Genomic DNA, 13272 nt, shown 5'->3' with positions numbered 1-13272 from the left:
CTCTCACTTTTTTCCGCACTTCTGCAACGCTAGAGGAGCAGTTACCTGAAGGGCAGTCGAGTATCGGTAAGTTAAAATCGTCAACCATAAGTACATGGTATTTGTTAAAATCGATACTGTCGTAGAGGTGGTTTCGACAGTGTTAAAGGCTAAAGCTGCTGAAGTCGGTGAAAATTAACATTTCCTAAGTGGCAGGTTTTCCCGCCATGAATAAAAGTTTCTACCTAGACACACTCCTCTTGACATTCCGAGGTGCGTCCTCCTGACTAACCTAGGTTTGTTTTATCGGGGTTTAACGTTCGAAAGCAACTCACGCTATGGAGGACGCGGCAGCGAAGGGCTCCAGATAACTTCGGCCGCCTGGAGTTCTTCAACATGCACTGACATAGGACAGTACGCGGACCTCTACAATTTCGCCTGCATCGAAATTCTAGCGCCGTGGCCGGGATCGAACCCGCGCCTTTCGGGTCCGCAGTCGAGTGCTCTAACCAGTGAGCCACCACGGCGGCGACTTCTGACTGATCTAATTGATCGATGAATGGCACTAAGAAGACTTGTCTATTATATGTGGTTACAGGCCTTATAATCTCTGACTTTGCGATGAATATATTCATACATAATCTATTCCCCGCTTTGGATGTCAGCCTTCAGCCATGCCTAAAGGTCTTAATGTTTAAATCGCCTAAATGTCTAAATCGCAAGCCGTGACATTTTCCAACAATGCTTTTTCTTTGCCCCTTAAACCGCGGACGTATTGGTAGTGAGCATTTATGCATTGTAACATTTATTCATTTTACCTATATTTGCTCTCACTCGGTCCTGCCAGCTTCACACTATCTCGCATAAAAGGCATCCTTCAGGCCATATCTCGGGGTTGTTGACTTCTTTATTCCTATCAGCGGCCACTTGAGCACAAAAAGACTCATTAGTAGCATAATTGGTATTAGGTTTTGCGCAAGAAAATTGCTTGTATCGAGCGCAGTTTGCAGCAGTTCGCTCACTTCGTCTGTCGCAGTGTATGGATAAAGACTTGAAAGAAATCGTGCCTTTTGTAGTGGGGGTGTAATTGCGATGGCCGAAGATTTGTTGTTGCCGAACCTGGCTGCAGGGCGTTTGCGGCGAACTTCTTGAAACCAGTTTTCGTCGGTGCTATTCCGTGACGCAATGTTTTTCACAGGTGGTCGCACTTCCAACAGTGGGCGCATCACAACTTGAAGGCTAGATTTTTGTTCACCGTAGAAATGCTGGTTTGTTCAAGCACTGTTGGGAGGCTGGTTGTTGCCGGATGGATGGCGGGAGGCCTGTGAGGTTGGGACTCAGTCAAAGCGGCGATGCAAGCTGAAGTGTTGGCGTTTTGTCGAACTAAGTCACGAAGTTTTCTGGCAACACGGTGATATCAATGCCTTCTGAATCAACCATAGCAGTCAGAACCTCGGTCTTGAGCTCTAGTTGGCGGATTAAATGGACAGCATCGTTTTCCCCAGCTCTCGAGCTGTCTGCGTTGTCTTCGTCCAATGTTGCACAACTGCGGGTCAAAGGCCTGCCTTCATTGTCTTTTCTACGGGTACAGGATTGCAATTTTTACGTATTTTTCCCGTGCTCCATTCGCAATTCATATTCTTTTGCATTGATATTCACGCATTAGAGATGAAAGCGCGTCGTGCACTCGCTTCTACCCTCAGTATACTGCTGTTTAGCTTGAGAAGAAGCGGGGCAGGTTTTACACACGCCCATCTTGCCCACCGTGTTGATGACGTAATACAGTTATAGATATCGTGCAGCCTAACCTAGATAGTGATTGGCCGTCCATAACTATGAATGGTGGTTGTCAAATGGTAATATGATAAGTACTTTTGATTGTAATCGATAATCGTGATCGGTAAGGTGATTATGGATTATTAATCTGCGAGAAATAAAAAAAAAACGGAAATAAAAACAAGGTGAAGGCGCTATTGCGTGTATTCTTAAGGCGAAGCTTATTCCTCTTGCTTACTTTTTTATATTCCTGAGGTAGTTTATTGGCATTTTTTTCGCTGTCACGTAGTTCTTGCATACAGACACTAGTGCCCAGCGAAGGGTGCATTTACGGATTTTTTGTTGTGCTTCATTTACATTTCGTAATTTTACTCTAAACAATAAAGTAATGTCACTCCATGATCCTTTTAAGATATTTTTTAGGATGAGTCCTAAAGCGTTATCCCGAGGACGACTTTAGCAGGTGCGCTTTGTATTGTAAAAATCTGTACGATTCAGGATCTCCTCAGAATGTTTTTTTTTATTCGACGCTGATTATCACACGTCGTTAGAAACGTCTCCTACCGTAATTTCAACCTGTCACAAGTTAGTAATGTTTGGAGTTATGTGCGAAATATCCACGAAAAATACTTTTTTTCGCATGTTTCCTTACACACCTAAGCTCTGAAAGGAAATGAGGGGAATAGGCACTGGTCAATCGTTGAAGGCGTTGCTTAAGGCGCAGCACTGCAGCTGAGCCACGTTTGTCTCCCTGTCTCTTACTGCTCGGAGAGTCAACGCCGTCTGGTCCACGCCACTTCGTGATCATCCGAGTGTCCCAGTCACTCATCGAATCACTTGGCTCGTGAAAAGTTAAAGTACGAGCGTTCATTTCGCGCACGCATTCATGAAGAGATCTCTCTACTTTCTCGTTTCGGCTTCCGAACCTCGGTCCACGCTTTCTTTTTTACTATTCAGCGTACGCGATAAGCACCTAAATGAGGATGGTGTGTTCTATGGTGGTTTAAAGTACCAAAGGGACATGGACTAAGAGGAACGCCTAAGTGAAAAGTTCCGCAAATTTCGACCACATGGGATTATTTAACGTGGACCGACATAGCAGAGTACACGGCCCTCTAGAAATTTGCCGCCATAGAAATTCGACCATCTTGACCGGGATCCAGCCCGCATCTTTAGGGTTAGCAGCAGAGCGCCATAACCACTGAGACACCGCGGCATTCCTGAAATGAAGCGTGTGCTGCTTAAGGATACAAAAGTGCGAGGGAGGCAGCTGCGCTCTAAATCCTTCCTCTGAAGCAGTGAGCTTCTTGTTTCGAAAATTGTATCAAGGTACCAAACTTGCAAACACACTTTAACGTTTTCTATATTTGCAGACAGCTTGGCACTTTTTCGTTGAGGGTTAAAACTTCTTAACTACCCCGTTAACACTAATTGCGAATCTGGTGACATGATCACATTGGAAATTAGTAACTCATAAAGTCCAAAAATATGGCTGCATCATTTCCAAGAACAGCTTCGAGAATCTTGCGGACCTTCGGTTGTTTGGTTTAGTTTCTGTAGGTTTAATGTCCGAAAGCGATTAAGGCTATGAGGGACGCCGTAATGAAGCGCTCCGGAGATTTCGACCACCTGGGGTTCTCGAACGTGCACTGTCATCGCACAGCACACGGGCCTTTTGAATTTTGCCTCCATCGAAGTTCGACCGCCACGGCCGGGATCGAACCCGCGTCCTTCGGGTCAGCTACCGAGCACCATAACCAATAGGCCACCACGGCGGACTTTCAGTTGTGAAAGATTGAAGAAAATCTAAGATGACATTTTGTTCTGTAATTTTTTAGCTATGACCCTTTCCTCGTAATAAAGCCTTCTTCAACAGGAAGCGCGTTTACTTTTGAACGAAAAATTGCCCGAGCATGGCCAATGTCGTGCTCAATATCAGTTAGAACTGCTGAGCTTTGTACGTGCTTTAAGCGAGAAGAAATAGTGCTTTGTATTCTGAACAGTTTAATGGAGTGCGGAGTGTTTGAAATATCTGGCAGGACAGTTTACGAAACACGACTTTTATGCAGTGTGAAGCATAGCAGACTATAACTAGTCCGGGGATGATATTCTATGTCCGTAGGACCATAGAGGCTTTGTCCTCTCTGACGTACAACACCGTGAAAAACCTTGTTCACAGAGTAATTTTTTTCAGACCAGCTGCTATGTGATGTACGGTTGGAAAGCTGCGTCTGTTCTACTGTAGCAGTCATAGAGAACTATCTTGGAAAACAGTGCAAAAATAATTATACCAACGCAGAAAGAATAGACATCATCGTCCATATGCTCTGTTTTTTTCAAGATGATGTGTCAACTAGCTCAATGCAGTTATTACTGGCAGGCATATACGCACAAAAGCTCTCGAATTAAGAAACGCTCCACGATTAGTAAAAATACAACGTATATCCTATCATGGTAGCCAGCGAGACGAATATTCCGTAATGATAATGAACCAGAGAACCACTGACAAATCAAGAAATGCAAACGCTTGAAATAACTTCAGTGAAAGTGACCTTGCAACAATCAGTTCTTTAGTGTCCATTTAGGACACTAAAGGAGCCTTCAACCTCGCGGAATATGACGTGACCCTCCGGGAATTTTTTGACAAGCACGGGAGGAAAGAACAACGCAGTTTGCTCGTGCAAGAGAAAGAGGCACCGCGCGCGATGTCCTATTGGATCTGCCGCAAGTCCATTTCTGCGACGAGAGAGAACAACAGCTGTCACACAGGTCTGCTTTGGTTTCATGTTTGACCTAATTCCAGTTGCCACATGCTCGAAAAAGCGCGTACGTGCGCACTGCCCGCTAAATTGAATCAGCTTTCTACTCAAAAACACTGATAACGGTCGACGCTCACATTCAGAACAAGAACAGGCTTAGCAACGGCACAAGGCTTAGACAAGTGGGTGCGGCTAATTTAGGACCTGTCCATTTTGAACCTCAGGTAAGTAGAGTCCGAGAATGGACGAATTGTATCCAATGCTTGCGGAGAAAGGGAATAGAAAATGTTGATATATTGGTTGGTTAACTGCATCTGTACTTTACTTTCCACTAAGGAAACTGTATATTATTTCACCGCACACCAGAAACATCGCAAACGCTTTACTTCGCAGGAGCAACTATGAGCGTTCTTGAGAGGCTCGTTTCCCCCATGTGGGACTGGCGATGGATCACCACAGCGTTGGTTTTTGCTATGACTTACCTGGTCGGCCGTTTCTATTACAAGGTGTCCAGATATCCAAGAGGACCCTTCCCACTGCCGCTGGTTGGAAATCTGTTCGGTAAGGCCATGCGGCTTATATTTATAAGCTAAGTGGTAGTTGAATGTCGTGGTGTCGGTCACACTTAGCTTCTCTCGCCGCCTGCTCTCTGAAAGTTCTCTAGTTTACACATAATGAGTTGTATCAGCCATTTGCTAAGATAAGCTTTGGGCGTCTAGTATGTCCTCGAGGTATGGAAAGCGTAAAGAACGAAAACCATCTACGGCGCTAAAAATGCAAGGCACACTTCCAACGTTGCATAGCGCCGCATCTGGAATAGTGGTGGTGCGCCGGTTGAGTTGTATTGTAGTATTTTTGTGAGAAGCAGCAAAGAAAATGAAGGTAAAGGCTCTTGCCTACGACGGAAACTGCGGTTTCTTTTTCAAGCGCCTTATCTGCAGCCTGCCTGAATAAAACTGATAACGTTGGTACTAGGAGGTTGTTGTCAGTCACGCAATTGTCTCCGAGTCATGAAGACGTCATGGACCTAAATTCACCAGGCTACTTTTTTTTACTGTATGTTCGACAGTACTCAAGGCTTAATCAGGCTCATGTTGGTTGTTTTCATAACACTGGAATTTCATCTTAACCTCTCTCTTCCTCGTATCTGCTTACCTTCCAACTTTCCCAACATCAAGGTCTTTTCTAAAGAATCTCTTGCCGCCATTATATGGTCAATGTACGCAAGATTGAGCTTGAGCTGAAAAAAGCGTGAAAGGGAACACAAATATTTAAAAAATAATTGAAAGGACATGAGCGAACTGCAACTGAAGTTGCGAGGAAGAGGAGCTTGGGTAGAGGCTTAAATTTCCGGGAATTTTAATGTTGAAAAAAAGAGACTTTTTTCTGGAATTACTGGAAACATTTCGAATGTACTGAAACAAGAGAATTATAAGCTAATTTATTTCTACGTGCGCCCTACGTCTGACACAACAAAAGACAATTTTATGAATTCTTGTTTACATATATGCACTATTGTCTCGTGCCTTTGCTTTCCAAAGCGTGCCACTTGCTGGAGTATAGTATCGATAGGGGGTACTTTTATCTGCACTCCCAACCATGGTGAGGCGAAGCAGTACTGAAAGGTGCAAGAAGTGGCCACCGCGGGGCCACGTGTTCGGTCTCCACACGACGGTGTTTCAAGGATAGCGTCTGGTTGCAATCTCCCCAGAAGCCGATTCTAGTGCAGTTATAAGGCGTTGGAGTATGCTGCCCAAAGCTCAATGAGATCCGGGGGTACGCTTTGCAAAGCTAACTGCTCCAAGGAAAGGAACGAAACTTACAGACAAGCCGATCAGCCCACTTTCTAGAAACGTCTCTGGAGCAAAATTTCACCGGAGTGCCAGAAGATAATTGATGAGGTGCAGGCACAAACGATACACACCTGTCGATACTGGCTTGAAGCCGTCGAGCTTCTGAGGCTTGCATTCGAGATGCACTGAATTGCAGCCGCTAAGGGGGCGACTCTTGGCGGTAGAATACGACAGCATAATAAAGCAAGCAGTATGTATAAAAATAGTTAAAGAATAATGAGAACCCTCAAGTGGTGTCTGCCCAGGTTTCAATACAGGACTATATTCAAATCTAATTGCAATTTGCTTCTTTGTAATCACTTAGCGCCTAAGAAGTTTTTACAGATATGAGAAATAAAATATACGGTATTATTGACGATAACAAGGATTGCGATATTTTTTCTTGAGAAAGCAATTTTTCATGTCTACGTGTGCGGTCGCTGACTAGAAAAAACAGTTTTTAAAATTTTAACCATATGTAGCCGCATTCCCAGTCAGACGATAAACACGCAACGTTTGTCGTTTAGTGCCTCATTACCGACTAAAAAGTAAGCGTAATGCAATTGCTCTAACCCGAAATATTTTACAACTGGAACGTACTATAGTATAGAGCAAATTTTTTTTCAGTTCCTAAGTTTTGTTTGCGCAGCTCTTCATACAGTTTAAATGTTCACTGAAATAATTGCCCAGTACTTCATTTACTGGCCGTTTAGAACATATCCGGCTCTTTTCTGTTTCCATCCCTCGCGAAAAAACCTGAAAAGCAGCTTCTTTCCAAAATGATTGTTGTTTTTTTTTTTAGCCTTCCAATCACTTTACCTAGGGGACGTAAGATGCACTGGTGGCTGTGTTTGTAACGCCGCTGTACCACGGCGCCAGTAGACGTACGAGGGCTTCCCGCGAACTATGTGTGCGATTGAGAGGGTTGCAAGATCATCGACACCACGTGACCAGCAGTGAAGCATTCATAAGACACCTCCGAATTTGAAAATATGGGGACGCGAGTATTTGCACTTTTGCCCACCTAAGTATGCCTAAAATTTTAAAGGGTGGCCTGCTCAATAAAATATATTTAGGTGGATTAGTGGAAATTAGTGGTCTGATTGAGGGGGATTAGCTTGTCTGATTAGCACAAATTGGTATGGCCAGCCAGTGGAAGATGACCCATGACAAAAGGAGCGAGAAAACAAGACGACGGACGAAGACAGAACCCACACCACGAGCGCTAACTTCGGAATGAAGGAATGAAATCACACAAGACCATGGCGAACGAGACCTCAGCCGATGGACGACAACGTGCGCCAAAGGTTTGCAAGCCGCAGAATTCAACCGATAACTCCAAAAAGGGGAGAAAAAAAGAAACAGATAAAACTAGTAAAAGAAAAGAAAAATTGCTGTGGTGGGCTCCCGCATGAAAAGATAAAGGCTATTAGAAACCTAGGATGCCAAACGAGAACCGGCATTCCTAGGTTCGAAATAGCCTTCATCGTTTCATGTGGGCGCCATAGACGACGCTATACTCTAGTGATGTATGGTATTGCTGAAAGCCGTGATGATGCAGAACAGAGATTAAAATAACAGCTAGGGTCTTCAACGACAGACTTGATATCAAGGTCGAGTCTATTGGGCCCATCCACGCGCTCGAAAAGCAAAGCGGGAAAAGGCGGGTCATCAAATCTACCAATATATTGCTGTAAAGAAAACACAAGAAAACTTAAAGAAACAAAATGGTCTGGTGTCTTCATTCAAAACAACTATTCCCATGCAACGCAAGCTGCTATGGGAAAGTCAAGAGGCAGAAATAGATGCTTAAAGGAAGGTTTCTCTTGTGGATGCTAGCTGAGGATCTAAAACGATCGTTTTGCTTGGGAGGAAACGCAAAACAGGCGCACACACGTTAAGGGTAATCGTGCTGTGGAATCTAAGGTTAAGGAATCTCCCACTGTGGAATCTCAAGCACGACGCTATTCTCAAATTGAAAAGAAACGGGTGCCTTTTCTCAACATAAATGCTTGAAGCCTCATTAATAAAACGGACTGCCTTGAAATCGCTTTAGTCCTACAGGAACCTTACATCACTGTAATAACAGAACCTCCGCTTCGCAGTGAAATGAATGACGACCAGATTTTTCCTTCCTCTTACAGATATTCCGAAATCGCAAATCACCTAATGGAGGGGGTGTGGCTGGGCTTAAAAAAATGACATTGTAGTGTAGGACGTCTACGAAGGCGCTGCGTCGCGAACGGCTAGCGGTACGTCTCGGCTCAGTCCAGAGGCAGCGATCAGTCCCAGCGGCAGCGATCAGCGCACACGCTCGAGCATCGGCGCCGCTGTCTTCGTCCTCCTCTTCTTTACGACAGCCGCCCAAGGTTCGGGAGCCGAAGGCCTGTCTTGCAACTGCCCCCGGGCGAAAAGGCGCCATCCTGGCGGCCTAGGGAGATGTGACGACGGCGGGGTCGTAGTATGGTTTGAGGCGGTCGGTGCGGACGATTTCACGGCCTCGGCGACGATGATCAGTAGACGGTGTAAGGGGTTGGATGAGGTAATTGACGGGGGATGTCTGCTTAAGAATTCGGTAGGGGCCCTGGTACTTGCTGAGAAGTTTGGAGGAAAGGCCGGGACTTGATGAAAGAACCCAGAGCCAGACCAAAGAGTCAGGAAGATAAGTGGGAAGAAGTGCAGAGGGATCACGGGTGCTTTTCTGCTGCTGCTGGGAGTGTGAAGTGAAAGACCGGGCAAGCTGGCGGCATTCTTCGGCATAAGTGGCGGCTTGAGAAAGAGTCGTAAATTCAGAAGCATCAGGGCGGTAAGGGAGAATGGTGTCCATTGTGCAAGAAGGCTCACGACCGTAGAGGAGAAAGTATGGAGAGAATCCGGTAGTGGCTTGAGTAGCGGAGTTATAAGCATAGGTGACGAAAGGTAGAACGCGATCCCAGTTGCAGTGATCGGAAGCCACATACATGGCCAGCATGTCGCCAAGAGTGCGGTTAAAACGCTCAACCAGGCCATTTGTCTGCGGATGGTAGGCAGAGGTGGTGCGGTGAACGATGTTGCATTAGCGAAGGAGAACTTCGACAACTTCAGACAGAAAGGCTGGACCTCTATCACTCAGCAACTCTTTGGGAGCACCATGGCGAAGAACGATGCGATGGAGGATGAAGGATGCAATGTCGTGGGCTGTACCAGATGGCAAAGGTGATGTTTCGGCGTACCGGGTAAGATGATCGATGGCGACGATGATCCAGCGGTTGCCGGCTGATGTGCTGGGAAGAGGGCCGTAGAGGTCGATGCCAACACGCTCGAAGGGCTGCGCTGGGCAAGGCAGCGGTTGCAAAGGAGCGGCGGGTTGGTGAGGTGGGTTTTTTCGGCGCTGGCATGCGGTGCACGACTGAACGAACTTGCGCACATAACGGTACATCCCACGTCAGTAGTACCGATGTCGTAGGCGGGTGAAGGTCTTCAAGAAGCCGGCATGAGCACATTGGAGATCATCGTGGTAGGAAGAGCAAATGAAGGAGCCCAGATGGGTCGGAATGACAAGCAGCCACTTGCGACCATCCGGAAGGTAGTTCCGACGGTAAAGAAGCCTGTCTCTGATGGCGAAATGGTGGGACTGACGACGCAGAGCACGGGAAGGAGGTCGAGGTGATTGGCCAGATAAGAAATCCAAGAGGAAAGCGATCCATGGGTCTTTGCTTTGCTCGGTAGCCATATCAGCGGGCTCAAACGTCAAAGAATACAGGGCGCAGATAGAAGACGCTGCCTCAGACGGCAGAGGGGAACGTGAGAGGGCATCGGCATCCGCATGTTTACGGCCGTAACGATAGACCACGCGGATGTCGTACTCTTGAAGCCGCAGAGCCCGGCGCGCCAGTCGACCAGAGGGATCTTTCAAAGACGACAACCAGCAGATTGCGTGGTGATCGGTGACAACGTCAAACGGGCGCCCGTACAAGTAAGGGCGGAATTTGACTATCGCCCACAGGATGGCTAAACACTCCTTCTCAGTGACAGAATAGTTCGCTTCAGCTTTTGTGAGTGTCCGACTGGCGTAAGCGACAACATATTCGTCAAAGCCAGGCTTGCGCTGCGCGAGGACTGCACCGAGGCCGACGCCGCTGGCATCGGTGTGGAGTTCCGTCGGAGAACGAGGGTCGAAATGGCGCAGAATTGGCGGAGTGGTCAAGAGGCGACGGAGTGTCGTAAAGGCTTCATCACAGGCTGGCGACCAGGCCGAAAGGTCGTGGCCGGAAAGGAGCTTGGTCAGAGGGTCGATGATAGTGGCGAAGTTGCGGACAAAGCGGCGGAAATAGGAGCAGAGGCCCACGAAGCTGCGGAGGTCTTTTACAGAAGTCGGTTTCGGAAATTCTGCTACAGCTCGCAACTTTGCCGGGTCCGGGAGAACGCCATCCTTGGACACTACATGTCCGAGAATGGTGAGCTGCCGAGCTCCGAAGCGGCACTTTTTTAAATTGAGTTGAAGGCCAGCGTCGGCCAGGCAGCGAAGAACAGTCTCAAGGCGCTGTAGGTGAGACGAAAAATCCGGCGAAAATATCACAACGTCATCTAAGCAACAAAGGCATATGTGCCACTTAAGCCCGCGGAGTAGGTTGTCCATCATGCGCTCGGATGTGGCGGGGGCATTGCAGAGGCCGAAGGGCATGACATTAAATTCGTAGAGCCCGTCGGGTGTGACGAATGCAGTTTTTGGGCGATCGGCCTCTGCCATCGGCACCTGCCAGTAACCAGAGCGCAAGTCCAATGAAGAGAAGAACTCAGCGCCCTGCAGGCAGTCGAGGGCGTCGTCGATACGAGGGAGAGGGTAAACGTCCTTGCGTGTAATCTTGTTCAGACGACGGTAGTCAACGCAGAACCGGATGGAACCGTCTTTTTTCTTGACAAGGACCACCGGCGATGCCCACGGGCTTTGCGACGGCTGTATCACGTGGCGCTTGAGCATGTCGGTAACCTGTTCGTCAATGATGCGGCGCTCAGCGGCTGACACGCGGTACGGACGTTGGCGCAAGGGGGCATGTGTGCCAGTGTCAATACAGTGGGTAACGGCGGTGGCGCGGCCCAATGATGTTTGCTGGTAATCAAACGAAGCTGCAAAACGATGCAGGACGGCGACAAGTTGGGCCCTTTGGGCAGGCGTCAAAGCGGCGTCGACGGAGCGGTGAAAAACATCGAGAGGAGACGGATTGGCGATGGAAACAGGTGTAATGGCGCTGACGTGAAGGTCGGCCGAGCTATCGACCAGGGAGTACGCTGAGGCGGGATCTAGCACGGCAACACTACCAAGCGATTGGCCACAGAGCAAAGTGGTAGGGCAGGAGAACGGGTTAGACACATAAATAGCGCTGGAGCCACGAATAATTGTCAGCGCGGCATGAGGCAGCAAAACAGATTTCTGGTCAGCGCATCGTAAAGAGGGCGTATATGCGACAGTTGCGTCGGAGAGAGCAGCACAAGAAAGAGGCACGAGCACTGAAGAAAAGGGCGGAACGTCAGTGTCCTGTGAGACGATCACACTAGCGGCAGCAGCGTCGGGCACGTCCAAGGGAGCGCCACTGAAGGGCGATAACTCAAGCTGAGCACGGGCGCAGTCAATTACATTGTGATGAGTGGAAAGGAAGTCCCAACCAAGGATGACGTCGTGAGATGAGCGGGCGAGGACGATGAACTCTATTGTGTAGGGGACGTTCTCGATAAGCAGGCGGGCGGTGCAGGCGGCTAATGGTCGAATGTCCTGAGCGCTGGCGGTTCGGAGAGAAACGGCGGGAAGAGGTGTCGTCACTTTTTTGAGTCTGCGACATAGTGTGTGGCTAAGAACAGAAACGGCTGCGCCCGTGTCAACAAGTGCTTCGACGGCGACTCCCTCAACGAACACGGAGATTTTGTTGGCTGGCACGGATACAGGGCTTGAGCGAGTCGCTGGCGGCGCAGTTCTTGCCTCCGGAACTGCGGCCGTTAGTTTTCCGCTTGCGTAGCGGGTGGGCGGCGGAGCATCGGAGAGCGGGAACGTTAGCCAGGGGACGGCGAGCGGTGAGAGCGGAAACGGTAGCTAGACGAAGACGGATCGGGAGGCGGCTCATGTGACACAGGCGAGGAGGTCGGGGATAGATCGTAAGTCGGCTCACGGCTATAAATATAGGGACGATAGTCGCGACTGCGGCACAAGCGAGCCACGTGGCCAGCGACTCAGCAGGCGTAGCAAATAGGGCGGTTGTCTTGCGTACGCCAGAGGTTGAGAGGCTGCGGCTGTGGTCTTGGGCGGGCAACCGGACGATAAGCGGTTGGTGCAGGTCGCTGGGGCTCTAACAGGTGATGGGGAGGCCCGTAGGCAGGAGCAGCAGGCGAAGGCCGCGGTCGCGCCACAGCATCCGCGTAAGTTAATGGAGCCGTGATCAGTGGCTGCTGAGGAGGTGGAGGAGGAGAGGGCAGTACCTTGGCGACCTGCTCCTGTATGACTCGCTGGATGTTGGGAGTGAGCGGCGGCGCAGGAGTAGGTGGGTTGGTAGACAAGCACAGCTGGCGGGCGACTTCTTCACGGACGAACTGCTGAATGTGCTGGAGGAGCGACTGATGGTCCAGAGCACCGTCCCAGGGAAGAGCCAAGCTGGAAATATTTGCCTCTTGAAAGCCGGCTCGGCGGGTCGAAAGGCGTTGTTTGAACAGCTCATCGAAGCTTTGGCAGTGGCTTATCACGTCGGAGACAGACTGGGGATTCTTCGCGACGAGCATCTGAAAGGCATTCATGATCCGGTTTTCAGATCCGCCCAGCTGGAGATGTCCGCTTCGTGGTTGCGGAACCACAGGTTGGCAACGTCGCTTAAATAAAATATAACGTTGGTAAGCTTGACGCTATCGTCCCACTTGTTATACGCGCTTACGCGTTCATAGGAGGCCAACCAATTCTCCACATC

General features: G+C 48.7%; 1 protein-coding gene across 1 annotated transcript in view; it reads left to right on the top strand.

Moving 5' to 3' along the window:
- Positions 1 to 4583: 4583 nt before the first annotated feature.
- LOC149345002 (cytochrome P450 2B4-like) overlaps positions 4584 to 13272 on the top strand; it is a 74594-nt gene continuing 65905 nt past the window's right edge. The window contains exons 1-2 of the mRNA XM_089546421.1: positions 4584 to 4738; positions 4908 to 5075. Coding sequence (XP_089402547.1) covers positions 4916 to 5075 — 160 coding nt within the window. The 5' untranslated portion in view covers positions 4584 to 4738; positions 4908 to 4915. The remainder of the gene's footprint in view (positions 4739 to 4907; positions 5076 to 13272) is intronic.

The sequence above is a fragment of the Amblyomma mixtum genome, chromosome 5 (assembly GCF_055824585.1).
Source record: "Amblyomma mixtum isolate Tamu chromosome 5, ASM5582458v1, whole genome shotgun sequence".
NCBI classification, from domain to species: domain Eukaryota; kingdom Metazoa; phylum Arthropoda; class Arachnida; order Ixodida; family Ixodidae; genus Amblyomma; species Amblyomma mixtum.
Note: the sequence above shows the minus strand (reverse complement) of the source record. Positions and strands in the feature narration are given on the sequence as shown.